Genomic DNA, 22,620 nt, shown 5'->3' with positions numbered 1-22,620 from the left:
ACAGGCAAAAGCAGCAGAGCGTAGAGAGCGCCTCGTCCCGCCTCTAAATCTATTTTTCAGCTCCGCCCACTCGCGTGAAGAGACTCAGATGACTTTGCCGCCTAGCTTGTCGACGAGGATCTGTGCTCTGACACCAAGATTCCTATTACCCTAATTAGATTTCGAGAGCAAGCGGGGCGGGGCGCCGTGGCTCACCCCTGTAATCCTAGCTACTCAGGAGGATGAGATCTGAGGATCGAAGTTCAAAGCCAGCCCGGGCACTAAAGAAACTGACACTCTTATCTCCAATTAATCACTAGAAAGCGAGAAGTGGGACTGTGGCTCAGGGGTAGGGAGGTAGCCTTGAGCTGAAGAGCTCAGGGACAGCGCCCAGGCCCAGAGTTCAAGCCCCATGACCGACCAAAAAAAAAAATGTATGTATGTGTGGAATATATATATATATATATATAAAGAATGTATGTGTGGAATATATATATATATTCTTCTGCTGAAATCTGTTTTTCACTGTGTTAGTGGAAACCTTTATAAAATTCCAGCACTTTGCCACTCTTGTCTTCAAAAGTCTTTAGTGACTCCTCATCATTTACAAGATAAGCAGAAAGAATAGTATTGTGGTTTTACACAGCCTCAGAGCCAATGAGACCTGAGTTTGAATGTGAGCTTGAAGGTTTTCTAGGTGTATGACTAAAGACAAATAGATTTATCTCTCTAAACTCATTTTTCTGTAACATGAGACTAATAATATTTACATTTTTTCATGTTGTTGAAAAGGCTAAGATATAATGAATATTAATTATTAACTGATTGCTCTTTTGCAAGTGGTAGGCTAGCGTTCTACCACTTGCAGTACAGTGTCACTTCTGGTTTTCTAGTGGCTGATTGGAGATAATAGTCTTCTGGACTTTTCTGCTTGAACCATGATCCTCAGACCTCAGTCTGTAGTTAGGATTAGAGGCGTGAGCCACCAGCACCTAGCTAAGATATTCTTGTAAACTACTTAATACAGTGTTTAGTAAGCACACAGTAAATGTTTCATAGATGATAGCTACTATTGTGATCTTTCCTCATTTAGCCTCTCCATCTTTCTAACTCATCTCTTGACACATCATCTTATTTCTGGGTCATTCCCCTATCATTCAATTCTCTGTCATGCCACCAGCTTTTTCCTTATTAGAAACTCTTTCCTTTCTACCTGGCAAAACTCTAATTTTATAGGACAGTGAAGTCTTCCTGAAATCATGTGTCCTAGATATTTTTCTGGAATAGTTCCAATATCATCAAATAATCTATAGTACTGTCAAGACTGTTCCTCTCCCTCTCCCTCCCCCGGCCCCACCCTCTCTCTTCTTTTTCTCTTTCCTCATGAGGCTTGAACTCCAGGCCTGGGCACTGTCCCTGAGGTGCTTTTTTTTTTTTTTTTTTGCACTCAAGGGTATGCTCTACCACTTTGAGCCACAGTGTCACTTCGAGTTTTCTGGTGCTTAATTGGAGGTGAGTCTTGTGAGCTTTCCTGCTCAGGTTGGCTTCCAACTGTGATCCTCAGATCTCAGCCTCCTGAGTAGGGTTAGAGTGCTCAGGTTGGCTTCCAACTGTGATCCTCAGATCTCAGCCTCCTGAGTAGGGTTAGAGTTGGAGGCATTAGCCACCAAAGCCCAGCTAACGCTGTGTTAACTTCTAGTCCCATTTCTAGTTCTAGAACGATGGTTATCAAATTGTAGCATTGTAGCTACTCTGTGATGTTAGATAATTACATTTCATTGTTTTATTATTATTTATTTTTGCCAATCCTGGGGCTTGAACTTAGGCCTGGGACTCTGTACCTGAGCTTTTGTGATCAAGACTAGTGCTCTACTACTTTGAGCCACAGCACCATGTATAGCTCTTGTGTAGTTAATTGGAGATAAGAATTTCAGGGCCTGGAGTTTGGCCTACTGGTAGAGTGCTTGCCTAGCATGCATCAAGACCCAGGTTCAATTCCTTGGTGCCACATACATAGAAAAGGCCAGAAGTGGTGCTGAGGCTCAAGTGGTAGAGCACTAGCCTTGAGAAATCCCAAGGACAGTGCTCAGGCCCCGAGTTCAAGCCCTGGGACTGGCAAAAAAAATTTCATGGACTTTCCTGCACAGTCTGGCTTTGAACCATGAACCTCAGATCTCAACCTCTTGAGTCGCTAGGATTACAGGTGTGAACCACCAATGACTGGCTATATTTTATTGTCATGTAAGACGCAACATGTCTCTCATCCTTATTAATCTAAGATTTTTTCTTTTTGTTTTTATGTAGAACAGTCTAGCCTTCAACTTGTTATGCACCTGGGATTACAGGCATGTACTACCAAGAACAGCTGAGTGTGTTGTTGTTACCATTATTTTGTAGTGCTGGGGATTAAAGTCAAGGCCTAACAAATATTAGGCAAGTGCTCTTACCATTGAGCTACATCCTCAGAAAGGACAGAGATTTTATCTCCATCTGTGTGTACTAAGAATTTTCAGTGCCTAGTATATAGCAGGAATTAAATCATATAATCATATTAATTAAACAAATGAATGAGAAACTCATATTGTTTTTTTCGTGACATAGCCTCCATAGCCCAGGCTACTCTCCAATGTGAAATCCTCCTTTCTCTGCCTCTAGAGTGCTGTTATCACAATGTTCTTGCCTCTGTGTTGCTTTTGCAATCACTAGCTCCTTTATTCTGACCTTAGGGGGTTGTTCCAAGACTTCCTCCCCTCCCTTCTGGACTGAGGACCTGGTGATCTTGCTTGGCTTTTTTTGTTCATGGCTGGCACTCTACGACTTAAGTGACATATTTAGTTCAGGTGTTTGGTGTTTTTTTTTCCTGCTCATTTGGCAAAAGAGTCCTGTGCACTATTCTGCCAAAGCTTTCAACCCTCACTCCTGAAATCCTAGCCTCCTGAGTAGCTAGGATTACAGGTGTGAGCCACGAGGATCTGAATTCTAAGACTTCTAAAGGCTGCTTAAAAGAAAATATTGGGGCTCAACTTGGGGCATTGTACCAACATAGGTAAGTGCTGTACCACTTCAGTATATCCTCAGCTTGGAACAGTGCTGTAAGTGCTCTCATGTCTAAATGTATGACCCTGTTTGGGGGCATTTATATCACCTTCCTTCTCAAAGTATGTACTGGTGAACTCCCTTTTCCATTTCCTCAGGGGCACCAAGCCAAGACACGCTGTGCTGCCCCTGCTTCCACACCCTGCCACGTCACCCCACTGCTGCTATGCCAGGAATGTTACTAGGGACGAGTATCTCTATGACTCAGAGGACACCCTAGGGATTGAGTGGGTGTGAAGGCAGAGACAAGATTTAGGAGTAAAAGATGGGAGACACCTTCTTAAATATCCTTAACTCCTTTTTTGTTTACTTATTTTTTGAGACAAGTTTTTGCTATTTTATCTGTTACGTAGACTGGACTCCACTACATGAATCTCTTACCTCAGCCTTCTGAATAGCTTGGGGTACAGGCATACATCACCAAATCCTTCTCCTCACTCCACTCTTTCCATTTTACCTTCATGTTGAGGAGACATGTGCTAGGTACTTCATGTGAAAATGGTTGAGATGTAATCTTTCTTTTGGAGTTCAGTCTTCTGAGGAAGATGAGTACATAAACATATTGACATGTCAGGTGGTAAGTGTAATAGTAATCTTTTTTTAAGTACAACAGGTAGAAATGAAGATCCCTAAATAGCTACGAGACCAGCATTTCTCTTTCAGGAGAGCTGACATCAAATTCACACATTAGTTCCCAGGAACAAGATCCCCCTTGAGTTGCCAAGGATTTATTGGTTTCTTCCTGATTTTGAAATTAGAAACAGGAAATTATTTCTGGAAATATTCAACGCATTTATTTACTGAATACCCCTGTTCTGTTACTGTCTGGCTTCTGAACTGTTCAGTGTGGTGGGCAACATAAGGTGTTGAACATTAAAAAAATCCTTCAACACCATATGTGCTGGGCACCCAAAGTACTCACTAGTGCCAAAATAGTACCAAATAAGTCCAGCAGGTGGCAGCAAAGAGACAATTATGTTAGGAAATTATTGAAGGAAAGGCAGAAAGCTCAAGTGGGAAATGTTATATGGACATTTAGGACTTACTTTCCTTTGGAGGACTCAGAAATTCTCGTTAGAAGGTAACCAGAACACCTTGGGGGCTACAAAACAGACAAAAGAAAACTCTTCATTTATTTATTTTTCAAATTACTCTGTAAAGTCAAGAGAGGAGCTGGGGATACAAGAACATAGTCCTTGTTCTCCAGAATCTTTGTGTAGACACAGGTCTTCAGATCCCAGTAGGGTTCACAAACCTTCAGGATTTGTTGTTAACAATTCAGTAGAGGTAATAGGAAGACTAGACCAGAATGGGAGGGGAGACCTCTATGTATTATTTCCATGAACTTTGGCGCATAGGTAATTGACAGGTGGAGGACAAGGACTTTGGATGAAGGAAAGTCTGATCCTTATCCACGATCGCGCTTGTCAGCTCGGTTAAGGATATGCCTTTTCTTATTTCCATGTTTTGCTGTGTTGATTCATTTATCAGGTATCTCCCGAACTCTCTGCCCTCCGCCTTTGTGTTGAACACAAACAAAACATGCACCTATTTGTAATGTCGTTCGGAGGACGGTAATGAATGGATGCACGTCAAACCAAACAGTAAACAAGGTAACAAAAGCCGGAAGAGAGCTGGGAAGAGCTCTAGGTGGCATGTCACATTTTCTATTTTCTTCGATCGTTTATAGCGTCTCGGCTTTGACCTCGGCTCTTCGGTTTGGAGTTGTCCCGGCAAGTCACGGTGTGAAGGGACCGCAACTAAAATGATCTACGGAGCTCTGTCGGGGAAGTCCGCCGAGCGCCCGGCTTCCAGCCGTGGATTCGTTGGGAACCAGTGAGGCCCGCGTCACGTGACCAACGGCCGCCTGCGGATTGGCTCCCTGAAAGGACCCCGCAGAGGGCCCGGCGCATGCGCAGTGCTGGGATTTCCTCAGCCTCTCCGAGTGGAGCGGTGGGGTTGGGCAATAAACTGGCGGCGACTAGAGAGCGGAGGAGGGGGACTCGCTTCTGCGGGACTCGCTCTTCCTTTTGGTGAGGCTTCGCTCCGACGCCCGGTCCTAGAAGTCCGTTTGAACCTTACCGCTCTTGTGGAAGGAGAAATTAGCTTGTGTGGAGAGCGGTTCAAGTTGCGGAGGGAGCGCGCGCCGGGAGTCCCCCCCCCCCCCCCCCGCCATCGCGGCCGAATGGTGCGGCCCTGAGCGAGTCCCGGAGCCAGCCCGACGTGTCTGGGAGAGGCCCCGGAGGGGGCGGGAGGGAGGCCCGCGGGACGCGGGTTCTGTGAGGAGACGCGGTGGACATTCGACTCGGAGAAGAGGAAGAGCCCGAGTGAACGCGAGCGAGCCCGCGGAGAAGGAGGCAGGGGGCTGCCAAGATGGCGTCAGCCTCCGCTGGGCCGTCGGCGGCCGGGTTTTCAGGCTTTGATCCTGGGGTTCCTCCCGGCACCTCGACCTCAGGTGAGTCTGCCGGGGGGCAGCGGGGATGCGGGCAGCGGGCTGGTGAGAGGACTCGGGGGCGGGAGAGGGCGCTGCACCTGTGGGAATGGCCGAGGGGGCTCGGGGAACCAGCTCGACGAAGCCAGACTGACGACTGCAGGGGTTTCCGAGCAGGGGTTTGACGGTGGAAAGGGGGGGGGGAAACGGTCGGAAACACTGTGTGGGAGAAGACTGGGTGAGGACCTTGAGGAGGGATGGAGAAGGAAGGTGTGTGCGGGGCCGGGGGCGGGGGGACAGGAACACGGGAGTAGAGGCTACATGGAGGCTCGATTGAAAGAGGGGAACTCCGTGGTGTTGAAGGAATGCCGGGGCTTGAAGGTCCCGAGGAGTTAGGGGGTGCGTTTGGGGGTTGGGAGTGGGAGTTGTTGGAGCGGTTTTTCCGTTCGGAGACTCCCCCCAACTGCGTCATTCTTACTCGCTTGGCCCCCCTCATCCCACGCGCGGGGTGGGGGGAGCGCGAGTGCGCGCACACGCTTTCAACAGCTCCTTCGATGACTCGGGAGGAGGAAGGGGGGCGGTCTCTAGAAAGCCAGGGACGTTTTAGTCGCGAGCCTAAAGAACGTGGGGGAGTTAAGGCCCAAAGACTCTGAAACAGAGTTTAAATGGACCTTTGACTGGCAGGTAGGGCCCCTCCGTGGGCAGTGATGTTTGGAGTTAGGCATCAGGAAGGAAGAAAGATCGGGGTGGGGAAGGTTCTGCCTGCTGTGGATGGATATTACATAAGAAATAAACTGGCAGGAACGTTTTAAGAAATTGGAACTTGGGGAATGGAGCCAGAGAATACAGAGAGCTCAGGCGGGCTAAGAATTGGAAACTAATGAAGATTAGAGGAGAATTGAAGAGGCCCACAGAAAAGCAACAGATTGAGTGTAGGAGGGAAAATGCATGCTCTGGAGTGTGTGAGTCAGGAACTGTTCTAGAGCTTCTGTCAGAAATATCTGGGGATCCACAATGCCTGTTTGGCTTTACACTGTGAATAGGAGGTGTTGGATGTTTTACTTGAGATTTTGACATTTCCTTAGGTCTGGGATATCAGTCTTTCCGGTTTGAATTGGCTTAGTAAACGAGTTCTGTCTTGAGCTCTCCAGATTAGATGAGGGAGTACATAGTCATAGATATCTTCTTTATAAGCCGCAGTTTTATTTATGTACATCTATTTTTAGTTTCCTGGAGAGGTGATTTTTGCCTTTCCTATAAAAAGCATTAGAGGGGCAGGAGGTGGTGTTTGTTTATAAACGGAACACTCAGGATGCCTGAAGGGCAGGAGCATCATGGGTTCAAGGCTCGTCAGAGCTACCCAGGAAGTCCCTGACTCAAAAAAATGAAAAATTAAAAAAGGCAATAGAGGGCCGGAGCGAGCGAATCATGTTTCATTCTAAGCATGGAACAAGGAAAAGTACTAGTGATAGTTCTGTTTTTAATACAGCAGCTTCTTAATTTGAAGTCTTCTCCCCATATTCTTCAACCCAGAAAGAAAAATGGTTGTGCTTGCATATTTCTTAAGCAAGTTTTTGAACTGTCAAGTCAGACAGTCCTGTTAGAAATCAGGTTAATTGTTCTGGTTATGGTGTTACAGGTCTGTAATCCCAGAACCCAGGAGACAGAGACAGGAGGATCATGAATTGCAGGCAGTCTAGGCTACATAGTAAGACTGCCTTCAAAACAAAACCCCTAGTAACCCAAATCACAAAAATAAGGGCTAAGGATGTAGCTCAGTGTTAGAGCTCTGGGTATCATGTAGTAGGCCCTGAAATTAATCACTAGTACCACTATCACCACCACTTCTGCTTCAGCACTTCCAGCTTTTTCTGTGTATGTGGTACAAAGGAATTGAACGCAGGGCTTCAGGCATAGTAGGCAAGCACTCTGCCACTAGGCCAAGCTCCCTCACCCTACTACAGGTAAAATTTAAAAGCAATATGTATATAACTAAAAGTTGGATTTAGCCTCTGTCTCATGTAAGTAAAGTACTTTTGTTATCTATTGGCACATCTTTATCTTTTTCTTTCTTTGCTTCTTCTCCACATAATCCTAATACCTATTTTAGATGTTTCTTTTGAATGTTAATATTTAATATTTTTGCAGGTTTTAATTTTCTGGCAGATCTTAGGTGTAGCAGTTAATACAGATTGTATAAATGTTTTTCTGTTTCCACTAGAATATCAAATATTAGGCTTCAATGGACTTTATGGTCTTATATGTGAGATCAAGGTATAAAATGTCTTACAAGTAAATAATCTTGGATTACTTTTTTTTTTGCCAGTGCTAGGCCTTGAACTCAGGGCTTGAGTACTGTCCTTGGGCTTTCTCAAGGTTATAGCTCTACCTCTTGAGTCACAGCACCACTTCCAGCTTTTTCTATGAATGTGGTACTGAGGAATCAAACCCAGGTCTTTGTGCATGCTAGGCAAGCACTCTAGCACTAGGCCAAACTCCCAGCCCTAGATTACTTTAAAAACAAAACAAAAACCAAATTTTTTTTCCACATCTCTTTTTCTTTAGGGAATGTGTGTTGAAAAAGCTGAGTTCAGAAATAGTCTGGTCATTGAGGGACTGGGGTAGGGGAAGGGAAATGGGGATCAAAACATGAGAAAGGGTATCAGTGTTTGTGAAGTAATGTACCTTCTATCTGGTGACTATAATGTAACCCTTCTATTAATTATAATAAAATATATGAAAAAAAGAAATATTCTGGTCATAAATATACCTGAAAGCATTTTGGCATTTTTGTGTGTGTGTATATGTTCACTTCAGTTCAGGCTTGGTGAATTTAATAGAATTTTTCCTTTCAAGGATATGTTTTTGAAGAGGATAAAATGTTTGCTTGAGAATCAGAAAAAGTCTTAAGTGGTTTATTTTTATTTATTTATTTTTGCCAGTACAGAGCTTGAGTTCTGGGCCTGAGCACTGTCCTTAGGCTTTCTCAAGGGTAGAGCTCTACCACTTGAGCCACAACACCATTTCTGGCTTTTTCTATGTATATGTGGTACCAAAGAATGGAACCCCGGTCTTCATGCATGCTAGGCAAGTACTCTGCCACTAGGCCAAACTCCTGGCTCTTAAATGGTTTTTTGATCAGAGAAGAGTATTTCTCTGGGTGGTACCAGAATGATTAGGAAATTGGGAAGTGTAAATTAAGGTTTATGATTTGTCTAATTTGTTAAAGGCTAGAAGACTAGCTTTGTGAAGAAAGAAAGGAAGGAAGGAAGGAAGGAAGGAAGGAAGGAAGAAAATCAAGGGGCCGGGAGTTTGGCCTAGTGGTTAAAGTGCTTGCCTAGCATGCATGAAGACTTGGGTTCGATTCCTTGTGGGTTCGATTCCTTGGTACCACATATACAAAAAAAGCCGGAAGTGATGCTGAGGCTCAAGTGGTAGAGCTCTAGCCTTGAGAAAGTCCAAGGACAGTGCTCAGGCCCTGAGCTCAAGCCCAGGACTGGCAAAAAAAAAAAAGAAAGAAAATCAAGATGTGTTTGTGTTTCAGTCATCCTAAAACCAATGTATTGGATGTTTAGCTGAACTCCACCTAAGTTTTGGTAAAACTCTGAAATCCTAAGGAAGAAGTTCTCTGGCAAAAATGGGTGTAAAATAAGAATGGCGAGCTCGGAGTTTGGCCTTGTGGTAGAGTGCTTGCCTAGCATGCACAAAGACTCAGGTTCAATTCTTCGGTTATCACATGCATAGAAATAGCGGAAAGTGATGCTGTGGCTCAAGTGGTAGAGCTCTAGCCTTGAGAAAGCCCAAGGACAGTGCTCATGACCTGAGTTCAAGCCCCTAGATTGGCAAAATAAATAAGAATGTCATGTTTCAGGGACAGGTCGGTGAACATAATTTTAGATAAGCAATTCATAATCTTTAGAGGCTCATATCTTTTGATGTTCAAGTTAGGGAGAAAAGGATATTGAGAGTAGTTCTTCCCTGCCAACTTCTTATCTAGATTGTTTTACCATCTAGGGCTTGTCTTTTATACTGGTAACAAATGAAGTAGAGTAGAACAAAAATCATCAACTCTTTTTTTTTTTTTTTTTGCCAGTCCTGAGGCTTGAACTCGGGGCCTGAGCACTGTCCTTGGGCTTTTTCGAGGTTAGAGCTTTACCATTTGACCCCAGCACCACTTCCGTCTTTTCTTTTTTTTGTATGTATGTGGTACCAAGGAATCAAACCTGGGTCTTTGTGCATGCTGGGTCTTTGTGCAAGCACTGTACCATTAGGCCAAACTCCTGGCCCTTAAGTTAACTTCTTATAAACCATCAACAGCTGGAAATTCAAGTCAGTCTACTAGAAAAGTTGTCCTTATACTTTAGTTTTTAGTAAAATATGATGTATTTTGCTGTCTGATCTCAACTGTTGGTACATAAAGATAATCTATTGCCTTTACGTACTAGAAAAGTTTCTATTTTCAAGTCTTTATTTGAAGTTAGTGGAGGGACACTGTTCCCCTGAAATAAGAGCTGTATGCTAAAATTCCATGTGACTCGAAGAAAAAGCACTTGAAACCTTAGATGATCATGAACTGTAGCTGCTTCTGCTTCATACCAGAAAATTTTGAGATAGTCATCCTTTACTTGTATGATTTTTGCCAGGAACACAAGTGATTTGAGGGTAATTTTCCTGACTTTCCTCTCTTGGATGCTGAGGGAAAGCCCAGTGCACACAGGAGTGAAGCAGTTGTTTATAAAGTGGGGAAGTCTCATGACTGTTGTTTCTAGCAAAGCCCAAGTTTATAAAGTGGGGAAGTCTCATGACTGTTGTTTCTAGCAAAGCCCAAACTATAATCTGGTAACTTCAATGGTTGGAGTTATTGTTGGTTTGGGGGAGGAGGTGTCAGCTGGAAGCCATTGTAAGAACGGTCAGATCTCTTGAATTCTTTCACACTTTGAGAAATTACAGCAACTTACAGTTCTAATTGAGTTTAAGAGTTAAAAATTTGAAAATGTAAGGTAGAACAATACAGTGTTATACAGTCAGAATGTCAGCAGATACCTTGTCTGTATTGCTTTTGAATTTATTGTCTATGCTTGCCAGGCAGGTGTACTACCACTTTAACTACACCCCAGTATTTGTTATTTTTGAGTAGGATCTTGAGTTCATGTAACAATCTCTTGTCTTGGACCGTAGTGGTCATATTTGCACTTTTTCTTTTTTTTTTTCCCCAGTTCTGGGCCTGAACACTGTCCTTGGGCTTTCTCAAGGCTAGAGCTCTACCACTTGAGCCACAGCACCATTTCTGGCTTTTTCTCTGTATATGTGGTACTGAGGAATCAAACCCTGGTCTTTGTGCATGCTAGGCAAGCACTCTTAACACTAGGCCAAACTCCCTGCCCCCATTTACACTTTCTTGCAGCTGGGGTAATTGTATGCCTCTGTGTTCAACTTTATTAGTTGTTGTTTGGTGGGTCATGGGGCTTGAATTCTGGGCCTGGGAGTGGTCCCTGAGTTCTTCAGCTCAAGGCTACTGCCTTACCCGTGAGCCACATCCCCACTTCCCATTTTCTGTAGGTTAATTGGAGATAAGAGTTTCAAGTTCTTTAATGCCTGGGGTTGCCTTTGAACCACGATCCTCAGATCTCAGCCTCCTGAGTAGCTAGGATTACAGGTGTGAGCCACCCTGCCCAGCTTCAACTTTATTAGTTGAGTTGATAGAGTCTTGTGAACCTTTTGTCCTGGCTGACTACAAACCTCAGTCTTCTTTATTTCTATCTTCCCAGTAGCTAGGATTACAGACAAGAGCTACCATACCTGACTTTTATTTTCTTTATTTTTATTTTTTGAGACAAACTATCACTTAGGTCACATTTTCCTGGAGTTCATAATCCTGCTTCTGCTTCCTGAGTTCTGAGATGATAGGTTTGGGCTACCACACCCAGCTTGATTTTTGTTTTTGTTCTGTTTTGTCATAGATAGTTTTCCTTTAAAAGAAAAAAATCTGCTTGCTATCTTACCAAAAAAGTTTCCTCAGAGTTAGCAATTTTGTATTAAAGGGCTGTTTATATCTTTTGCTATGTAGGAATTATTGATACATTTATGTAGTAGTGTTGATAGATCATTAAATTGAGCCTCTGAGATTGCTTCTCTCTGACCAGTTCCAGCAGAACTCCAGTTGCCTGTGAGGAATGCACATCCGGCTAGCCTCTGGCGTCCCCAAATTATATGTGTACTTCATTGAAGTCAGTGACACATTGCCTCTTCATTTCTCATCTGGTGAATGATGTCATCTCTTTCGGAAATGCTTCTGCTCTGAAAGTTCAGGGAGAGGCCTTGTTCTTTAAGACAAACTTTTGTTCCACATGGCTGGGGGCTGGGGGTGAGAATGATAGGACCTAACTCATTTCAGAGCTAGTCACTGTCTGAAAATACCTTTGTTTAAATTATTCCTCTTTTAAAGCTGGCTCATTTTCCCTTCTGAAATTTGCCTTTTCTTATTTCTCTGGATTGTGTTTGTGATTTTTTTGGGGGGGTATTTTTCCAATATCTCTCAATAGTGAATTTAGTAATAGCAAATCAATTTGTGTAGAATCTCAGTAGTGTTTTGCCAAGTGACTAGAAACCAGCCCTTCTAGTACCCTTTTCTTTACAAACAAGATAGGGTGGTGCCAAGGACCAAAAGGGAATGCTTCTTTAAGACTGGTACAGAGTTGCCCAGAAAAACTTCCTGTGACACCATGTGATGATTCAGCTTTGTCTTTTAGCAACAATTAACTGGTTCAGTTGTTCTGAAATTCCTTTAGTAGCATTAATTTCATAGTTTATTTTCATAATTTCTTTTTTTTCTTCTTTCTTTCTTTCTTCTTCTCTTTTTTCTTTTCTTTTCTTTTCTTTCCTTCTCTTTTGCCAGTCCTGGGGCTTGAATTCAGGGCCTGAGCACTGTCCTTGGACTTTCTCAAAGCTACCTCTCTACCACTTGAGCCGTAGCTCCACTTCTGGCTTTTTGGTGTTTTATTTTTGCTGGTCTTGGGGCGTAAACTCTGGACCTGATGCTAGTGCACTACAACTTCCAGCTTTTTTGGTGGTTAATTGGAAATAAAGAGTCTCATGCACTTTCTTGCCTGTATTGACTTCAAGCAACCACTAGTACCCGGCTACCTGGCTATTTCATAACTTAAAGGCTAGCTTAAAATTTTTTTTCAAGTCTTGGGCCATTAGCATGGCCTAGTAGAGTGCTTGCCTAGCATGTATGAAGCCCTAGGTTCAATTCCTCAGTAACACATACATAGAAAAAGCCAGAAGTGGTATTGTGGTTCAAATGGTAGAGCTCTAGCCTTGAGAAAGCCTAAGGACAGTAATCAGGCCCTGAGTTCAAGCCCCAGGACTGGGGGAAGAAAAGAAAGAAAGAAAGAAAGAAAATTGTTTTCAAGTCTTGGCATCCATAAGTAATGCCAAAATTGGGTATTCCTATTTTGTTGATAGCATTGATACTCAGAGTGCTATGGTTCTATTTTTTGGAATGAATCTCTTATCATCTGTGCTTTTATAAGTTGTAGAGGCATTCTAAAGTAATGTGTAGTTGAGAAAGGTGACCTAGATATGAAGATCATATTTTATTTTAACATCAAGATTGTGTCTAGGCATTGCATTGTCTTTTCACTTTTTTTCTTCTTGCTCATCTTCACTGTAGCAGTACATGATCATAATGAGTTTAACTTAGGGAAGTGATATTGGTTTAGAGGTGCTGTTGATTAGTGTACTGGTGGGAACTATGTATTACAGAACAAAGATTATAAAACAAAGCCATCCTCATGGGACCTTTTTCCTTTTCTTTTGTTCCTTTTCATTATTATATAATATACATTAAAATATTATAGTTAAGGAAAAAATGCAAACTTAAAATTAAACTAATAGAATACCATCAGTTAATATATATATATATATTTTTTTTTTTTCTTTTTTGGTACTAGGGATTGAACCCTGGACATAGGCAAGTTCTGTGCCACTGAGCTAGATCCCAGCCCTGGTTTGTTTTTTGTTTTGTTTTGTTTTTGCCAATCCTGGGCTTGAGCTCAGGGCCTGAGCGCTGTCCTTGGACTTTCTCAAAGCTAGAGCTCTACCACTTGAGCCTCAGCACCACTTCCAGCTTTTTGTTATGTATGTGGTACTGAGGAGTTGAACCCGGGTCTTTGTGCATGCTAGGCAAGCACTCTACCACTAGGCCAAACTCCCGGACCCCCAGCCCTGGTTTGTTCTTTCTTCCCCCCCCCCCTCCCAGGTGGGGGAGTTTGGTTGATACTGCCTGGGTGTTCTCCCTGAACTCTTCAGCTTAAGGCTAGCACTCTACCACTTGAGCCACAGCACCAATTCGGGCTTTTTTTCTGTGCATGTGGTACCTAGGAATCGAACCCAGGGCTGTGCATGCTTGGCAATCACTCTACCACTAGGCCAAACTCCTGTCCCAGATAAATATTTTATAAAAGATATGTCATGCCTTTTGTTGTTGTTGTCATTGTCATCGGCGTCGATTATGGGGCTTGACCTCAGTTGCCTGGGCACTGTCCCTGAGCTTTTCTGTTCAAAGCTAGCATCGGAGCACTTTGGGCCACAATGCTACTTTCAGTTTTCTGGTGGTTAATTGGAGATAAAAGTCTCATGTAGTGCCAGGATTGTGGTGGCCTAAGGGTAGTTTGCCCAGCATGCACAAAACTGTGGGCTTTATTCCTTGGTACCACATACACAGAAAAGGCTGGAAGTAATGCTCTGGCTAAAGTGGTAGAGCCCTAGCCTTGAGAAAGCTCAAGGAAAGCCCAAGCCCTGAGTTCAATCCCCAGGACTAGCAAAAAAAGAAAGAAAGAAAGAAAAGTCTCTGCCTGGGCTGGCTTTGACCCATAATCCTCAGATCTTACCCTTCTGAGTAGGTCCAGTCGTGAGACCCTGGTATCTATCATGCCTTTTTTTTTTTTTTTTAAACCTTAACAATTTATTGTGACATGTTATCTATAAGTGTAACGTGTGTGTGTGTGTGTGTGTGTGTGTGTGTGTGTGTGTGTCTCGTCTGTCTATCTATCTTGAACCTTGAGCTTAAAATCAAGGTCTGGTGTGCTCACTCAACTTTTTTGCTCATAGCTGATGTTGTTCTACCTCTTCAGCTACATAGCTAATCAACACCTTTGCTGGTTAGATGAAGATAGAATCTTGAGGACTCTATTTTACCCTTGGTTGACTTTGAACTCAGTTCCTCAGATCTCAGCCTCTTGAGTAGCTATAATTATAGGTATGAGCCATCACTCAGGAATCTGAAATTTGAGGGTTACGGTTCAAAGCCAGCCTAGGCAGGTAAGTCTTTGATACTCTTATCTCCACTTAAAAGTTGTCGTGGAGCTATAGCTCCAGTGGTAGAGAGCCAGTCTTGTACAATAACGCTTGGGGATAGTATAGTGCCCAGGTCCTGAATTTAGGTTCTGATATCACCACACAATAAGTTTAAGTAAGAAAGAAAAAAAAAGAAAGTAAATTTTAAAGTAATGGTATTACTTATGCATTTACAAGTATAGCATTCCATCTTAAACTACACTTTGATTAATATCACAAATCCCTTTTTATTCACTTAGGGTCTTTCCTATAATGGTACTTACTAATCTATACTGATTATACATACATTGCTACAGTAAATATCTTACATATTTATATAAGCCTGTGTTAGTTTCAGTTAACTTAGTGAAATGCTTTAGGTACAAGTCTTGTTTATGACTACTGGAAATACTGTGCTAGAGCTGCTCTTTCCTTTTTTGGATGTTTCCCTAGAAATAGTAAGAAATAATTTTACATTTCATAGTATGATGCTAGAGATTAAGCACTATGTTGTGTGTCTGTGTGCTTTTAATATTCTTACTCTGCTATAAGCAAGTAGAATAATAGAAGTAAGTGATAACTCTCTGTTTTTCCTCATTAGGTTTCAAGTATCTGTGCTGTGGGGTCAACCGTAAGAGAGGTAGATCTGATGTGTATCTGTGCTGAAGAAGCATGAGCTCCTCGCAGTAGCTGACAGCCAGCTCCTCTTCCTCCTATGAATACACAGTTTTTATAGTGGTCTTTTGAGAAGGCTGTAGACACTACACGTGTTTTTAACCATAGCTGTGCAAAAGATGCTGTCATTTTGTTTTCCCCCTAGTATTGGGGATTGAATCCAAGAATGCATAGCACTCTACTCTATGAGCCATGCTCCCAGCCCTTTTGTTTTTATTTTATATACATACATATATGTATATATGTGTGTATATATATATATATGTGCACAAACTTCCTTTGCCCAAACTGGCCTTCACCTCCCAGTAGCTGGGATTAAAGGCCTGTTCCTCCACTCTAGGCTAAAAGATGCCCTCTAATATAGAATACTAAAATATCATTTTCACAATTCTTTTTGTTTAGCAAATTAGTCCCAGTTCATTTTCCTTAATGTTTTCTGTCCTACAGATGGGATTTCATATTTCATGATGATTATACTTTCTAATATTTATAGAGCATTTAGTACATTTTAAACGATATATGACTTAACTAATTAATTCTTATAATATTCTATGGAGGTTCATTTAAGTTTTCTATCTCACTGGCTGTCTGGCTGGTGCTTTATTTGTTTAATTATAGTGCTGAGATTGAACCCAAACATATGAGCACACTCACTACCACTGAGCTATACCCAGTCCCTATTTTTTCATTTTATACATGAAATAACAAAGAGCTAGAGAACTTTTAACCAACCTGCCCAATGCTGCCTGTGTAGTAAATGCTGCCTGGTATTCAAGCAAAAGTGTCTGATTCTTACCTACTGAGTGCTAGACAAGTTCCCTCTACCACTTAGCTACAACCTTAGCACTACCCCTTGCTAATCACAAAGTCTTTGTGTGAATTAATGTGACTAACCAAAAAATATTTGTTGCTGAATGGATTTTGTCTGAACCAGAAATCAGTCCTTGGTGAAGAACAGAATTGACACTGAAGAGACTTTGCTTTCTTACTTGAGCCCTCCTAAAAAAGGCAACAAAATGCTGAGCTCTTCTGTGCATAGTATGTGGAGTTATTGAACATTCTTTTAGAAACTTGTTTTGTTTTTCTTTTTATGCCAGTCCTGGTTCTTGAACTGAACTCAGCCTGGGCACTCTCCCTGGTTTCTTTGTTTTCCCTTCAAGGCTAGTGCTCTACTATTTAATCCACAGCTCCACTTCTTGCTTTTTGGTGGTTAATTGGAGATTAGAGTCTCAGGACTTTCCTGCTCAGGCTGGCTTTGAACTACAATCCTAAGATCTCAGCCTCCTGAGTATGATTATAGGCTGAGCCACCAGTGCCCAGCCTTCAGAAACTACTTTAGAAACTTTTTCTCTCTCTCTTTCCCTCTGTCCCCCCTCTCTCCCCTCTTTCCCTCCTTCCCCTCCTTCCCCTCTTTCCCCTCTTTCCCCTCTTTCCCTCCCTCTCTCCCTCCCTCCCTCTCTCCCTCCCTCCCTCTCTCCCTCTCTTCCTTCCTCTCTCTCTGTCTCTGTCTCTCTGTCTCTGTCTCTGTCTCTCTCTGTCTCTCTCTCTCTCTCTCTCTCTCTCTCTCTTTCTTTCTTTCTCAGTGCAGGGGATTTGATTCAGTTTTGCTTGTGGTTATTATTGGACCATTGGAGATTTACCTTCAACAGAAACTATTGTAGACCCTAATGACTACACTTTTGCCAAGGACTGATAGGTAATTCAATAGTTAATTACAAGATGCCTAAAACAAGACAACAAAACTTTTGAATTTGTCTGTTAGAAATGCTTTTTTTGAGACAGGGTTGTTGTTGTTGTTGAGGGGGAGCGGGGCTTGTACTCAAGGCCTGAGCACTGGCCTTGGGCTTTTTCAAGGCTAGAGCTCTACCACTTGAGCCACAGCACCACTTCTGGATTTTTCTATGTATGTGGTACTGAGGAATCGAACCCTGGTCTTTGTGCATGCTAGGCAGGCACTCTACCACTAAGCCAAACTTCTGGCCTGAGGCTGGTCTTATAACTTTCCTGCTTCTACCTCCCAGGTGCTGAGATTACAGGTGTGTTCCAGGATGCCTGGCTAGAAGTGCCGTGTGTGTGTGTGTGTGTGTGTGTGTGTGTGTGTGTGTGTGTGTGTGTGTGTGTGTGTGTGTGTGTATGTGTGTATGTGTGTATGTGTGTATGTGTGTTTGTGATTCTTGGGGCTTGAGCTCAGGTCCTCCTGCTCTAATGTGGCTACCATTCTACTCTCATTAGTTAATGAGAGTCTCAGACTTATCTGCCCTAATATCTCAGTCTCCTGAGTAGCTAGGATTATAGATGTGAGCCATCAGTGTCTGGTTAGAAGCATAATTTTGACCATTACAAATTGAAATGGCAAACCTTATGCTTTTTTTTTTTTTTTTTTTTTTGGCTAGTCCTGGGGCTTGAACTCAGGGCCTGGCCACTGTCCTTGGGTTTTCTCAAGGCTAGAGCTCTACCACTTGCCACAGCACCACTTTTGGCCTTTTCCATCTTCGTTCATGCTAGGCAAACACTCTACCACTAGGCCAAACTCCTGGCCACAAACTTTATGCTTTTAAGTCGTCATACAGTAAAGAATTGTAATGTGAGAGAAATAGTCTTTTCTTGTTAAAATTGTTACTGTCTTGGGCCAGGAGCATGGCCTAGTGGTAGAGTGCTCATCTAGCATTTACGAAGCCCTAGGTTTGATTCCTTGGTACTACATTCACAGAAAAAAAAGCCAGAAGTGGTAGAGTGCTAGCCTTGAGAAAGCCCAAGGTCAGTGCCCAGGCCCTGAGTTATAGTCCCAGGACTGTCAAAAAGAAAAAGTTACTGTCTTAATGTATCCCTGTAGTCCCATCTACTTGGGAGACTGAGTTGGGTAATATTTGATCCCAGAAGTTTAAGACCAACCTAAATAACATTGTAAGACTCCATCACAAAAATAGAGAAGTAGTTTCTATGAGGATCTTAATATCTGTAAAAGTATAAAAGCAGCTTTTGGGGGGGGGCAGTCCTGGGGCATGAACTAAGGGCCTGAGCACTGTTGGTAAGCTTCTTTTGCTCAAGACTAGCACTCTTACCACTTGAGCCACACCACCACCTCTGGCTTTTTCTGTTTTATGTAGTATTGGGGAATTGAACCCAGGGCTTCATGCTTGCTAAACAAACACTCTACCACTAAGCTACATTCCCAGCACTGAAACACCATTTCAAATAAAGTATTAAACTTGAAAGGTAAGTTTTTGCTCTTCTAGAATACTGACATTGTCTGATTGAGAACAAGACAAAAACTGGGGGGTAAAAAGGTAATTTCCTATTATTTTTGCCAGTGACATTGATGCTTCTTACCAGAAAAACTAAGTGTTAATACTTTTACTAAGAGGAGCTGATTTTTTCCCCCTCTTTTTTGCCAATACGGAGGTTTGAATTCAGGGCCTGGCCTTTGATAGACCTACTATGCTGTGAACCATGCTCCATCCCTTTTTTGCATTGGCTTCTTTTTTTCCCCTGAACTGGGTGGGCTTGAGCTTAGTTAGGGTCTCATATTTTTTGCTTGTCCAAGGTTGGTGCTCTACCATTAGAGCCATATCTCCACTTCCAGGTTTTTGCTGGTTAATTGGAAATGGGTCTCTTGGATTTCTCTGCCCAGGCTGACTTCAAACCAGAACCATCAGATCTTAGTCTCCTGAGTAGCTAGAATTACAAGTGTGAGCCATGGACTTCATCTTGGACTGGCTGTTTTTATTTCCTGTTTTGGACTGGCTGTTTTTATTTCCTGCCTAGATGTGTTCCTGGACCTCAGTCCTTCTATTTAGGTTTCCAGTATAGCTAGGATAACAGAAGCAAACCATGATACCCAGCTGTTTTCTGTTGCAATGTCTCATAGGCTTTCTTGCCTCCAATGTCCTAGAACTACAGTCTTCCCAGTCTCAGCCTTCCTTGTAATTTAGGATAAGAAAGCCATGTCACTGTACCTACCTGTGGGTTGAAAGTCTCAAACTTTTCTACTTGGTCTGGCCTGTAACTGTGATCCTCTCTTTCTTAGCCTCCCAACTAGTTAGAATACCAGGTATGCTGCATCTGCACCCAGTCAAGTATTTGGTGTATGTATACTGATTCTGGGACTTGAACTAAAGGGCTTGAGCACTGTCCCTGAACTTTTTTGCTCAACGCTAGTACTGAGTCACAGCTCTGCTTCCTTCTTTTTGGTAGTTAATTGGAAATAAGAAACTAATAGACTTTCCTGGAAACCATGATCCTCAGATCTCAGCCTTCTGAGTAGCCAGGATTATAGGTATAAGCCCGGCCTTTGGCTAAGTATTCTTTTAATCCTCTGTCAGTGAAAATAAAGAATAGATTTCCTTGTCTCAAGAGGTATCTTAAAGGGAAAGAAAAAGTTGTATTATCTACTGGTAATGTGAGGTTTATGATTTCTTTGGATTGTTATTCCAGCTGTGTTCTAAGAAAAAAAGTTGAATTGGATGATAGGAGTGTAGATTTTACTTTGGATCCAGTACTGCCTTTGCTATGTGATTCTGACAGCACCTTGTTCAATCTTTCTGTTCCTCTATACTCTCGGGGGATGGTACAAGTGGTAGAGTATCTGCCTTACAAATGCTAGGCCCTAAATTCAAACTCAAACCTAAATTCAAAAAGTGTTAGATTGAAAAACGTTCTTAAAAGCTGCTGTGTGTGTGTGTGTGTGTGTGTGTGTGTGTACGTGTGTGTACGTGTACGTGTACGTGTGTATTGATAAAACCCAAGTGCATTGTGCATACTATACACTTGGTTATTTAAAACATAAAGTCTTGGGATGTACATAAAATTTGCAGTGTGTACAACAGATTTCAACTGTGTTATCGCCATGCACAACTCAAAAGCCCTTACTGAAGGATTTTTTTTTATCTTAATACAAATGATTTGTTAGCTTAAAAATATTCAGGTAGCTTCATTGTGGCAAGAGGAGCAAAGTCTTCTTAAAAATCAAAGTTGAGTACTATTAGTTCATGCCTATAATCCTAGCAACTCAAGTGCCTGAAATCTAAGGATGGAGTTTTTGTTGTTTATTTTTGGGCTTTGGCACTGTCCCTGAGCTCTTCAGCTCAAGGCTAGCATTCTACCACTTGAGCCACTTCCAATTTTCTGGTTGTTAATTGGAGATAAGAACCTCATTGACTTGGTTCCAGGGCTAACTTTGAACCATAATCCTCAGATCTCAGCCTCCTGAGTAGCTGGGATTACAGCTGTAAGCCACTGCACTGGCCAAGTCTGTAAAACTTTTTTTTTTCCAGTCCTGGGGCATGAACTCAGGGCCTGAGCACTGTCCTTGCGAGATTCTTTATCGCTAATCAGCGAAAACTGAAAGTGGAGCTGTGGCTCAGGTGGTTAGCATTGATTGAAAAGCCAAGTGAGAGTATAAGGCCTTGAGTTTGAGCTCCAGTATTGACATACACACAAAAAACGTACTAATAATTATGTTTCTCAAAGAAATTAGAAATGTAATGGTTAGAAAAGAGGTTGAACATGGCAGGTGCTCGTGGCTCATGTTTGTAATCCCAACTACTCAGGAGACTTGAGATCTGAAGATAATAGAAGCCAGCCTGGGCTGGCTATGAGACTCTTTATCTCCAATAAATTACTCAGAAAAGACCAGAAGTGGTGCTGTGGCTCAAGTGGTAGAATGCTATCCATGAGCACAAAGAGGCTCAGGGATAGCACCCAGGCCCTGAGTTCAAGCCCCAGGACCAGGAAAAAAAAATATGCATAAGACCTCCATGGGTATGGAAAGAATGCTTTCCAAAAGGATCTGGCACCAATGAACAGGAGGCATAGCTCATTGTTTTGTTTAGTTGACTAAAACCTTGCTTCTTTTGGTGTGCTTGATACTATGTCTATACATTTATAATTATATATGTATATGTATATACATATATACACATATAATTTTTTTTTTCTTAGCAGCAGCACCTGGAATCAAGAAACCCATGGCAGCTGAGGTGAGTTGAATATTGATTACCATGGTTACTAAAAGTTTAACCCAGCCGGGCATGGTGGCTCACCCCTGTAATCCTAGCTACTCAAGAGGCTGAGACCTGAGGATCAAGGTTCAAAGCCAGCCTGAGCACAAAAGATGAGACGCTTATCACCAATTAACCTCTAGAAAAGGAAGTGAGACTTGGCTCAAGGGTAGGGCAGTAGCCTTGAGCTGAAGAGCTCAGAGACAGCACCCAGGCCAGGCTGTGTTCAAGCCCCATGACCTACAAAATAAATAAATAAATACAGCTTTATGCCTAGGATAGAAGGGTATATTTACAATATCTTTATTTTCTCCGTTCTTAGGTCTTAGAAAGCTAGAAAGTATTTTTTTTTCTTCTGAGGGGGCATGCTGGGATCAAACCAGGTCCTCATGCATGCTAGGCAAGTGCTATACTACTTGAGCTACACCCCTCATCCTAAATCACATTCTTCCATCTTTTGGGTAATTGTAGATATTATTTATACTCGGCTCTGCATTGCATTTGATACATTAAATACTTAAAACTGTCTGGGTTGGAAGTGGCATGGTGGTAGAGTGCTAGCCTTGAATAAGAGAGTTCAGAGAGGGCCGGGAGTTTGGCCTAGTGGTAGAGTGCTTACCTAGCATGCACGAAAACCCGGGTTCGATTCCTCGGCACCACATCATGGAAAAAAAAGCCAGAAGTGGTGCTGAAGCTCAAGTGGTAGAGCTCTAGCCTTGAGAAAGCCCAGGACAGTTCCGGCCCTGAGTTCAAGCCCAGGACTGGCCCCCCCCCCCCCCAAAAAAAAGAGAGTTCAGAGATAGTGCTTGGGCCCTGAGTTCAAGCCTCATAGCTGACCAAAACTAAACAAATAATTATAAAAGCTGTCTAGATGTTGGTGGCTCACATCTGTAATTCTTTATCAAGAGGCTGAGATCTGAGGGTTACGATTCAAAGCCTGGACATGAAAGTCTATGAGAGGTTTTGTTTTGTTTTGTTTTTTTTGCCAGTCCTGGGGACTGAACTCAGGGCCTGAGCACTACTATCCTTGGGCTTTCTAAAAGCTAGAGCTCTACCTCTCGAGCCACAGTACCACTTTGGCTTTTTCTATGTATGTGATAG

The 22,620-nt window shown here is 42.5% G+C and overlaps 1 protein-coding gene across 6 annotated transcripts in view; it reads left to right on the top strand.

Moving 5' to 3' along the window:
• The first annotated feature begins 5,006 nt into the window (after positions 1-5,006).
• Positions 5,007-22,620, top strand: part of Pip5k1a (phosphatidylinositol-4-phosphate 5-kinase type 1 alpha) — a 38,463-nt gene continuing 20,849 nt past the window's right edge. Inside the window, exons 1-3 of one of the 6 annotated variants that reach the window (XM_090341025.1) lie at positions 5,007-5,530; positions 15,447-15,485; positions 21,464-21,498. In XM_090341025.1, the coding sequence (XP_090197151.1) occupies positions 5,449-5,530; positions 15,447-15,485; positions 21,464-21,498 (156 nt within the window). In that variant the 5' untranslated portion in view covers positions 5,007-5,448. Of the gene's footprint in view, positions 5,531-15,446; positions 15,486-16,479; positions 16,559-21,460; positions 21,499-22,620 lie in introns of those variants that run through there. The other 5 variants (XM_090341024.1, XM_090341027.1, XM_090341026.1 and 2 more) reach the window with 5 other exon arrangements.

Source organism: Megascapheus bottae, chromosome 10 (genome assembly GCF_031878675.1).
Source record: "Megascapheus bottae isolate mThoBot1 chromosome 10, mThoBot2.hap1, whole genome shotgun sequence".
In the NCBI taxonomy this organism is placed as follows: Eukaryota; Metazoa; Chordata; class Mammalia; order Rodentia; family Geomyidae; genus Megascapheus; species Megascapheus bottae.
The sequence above is the reverse complement of the archived record's forward strand: the minus strand, read 5'-3'. Positions and strand labels throughout refer to the sequence as shown.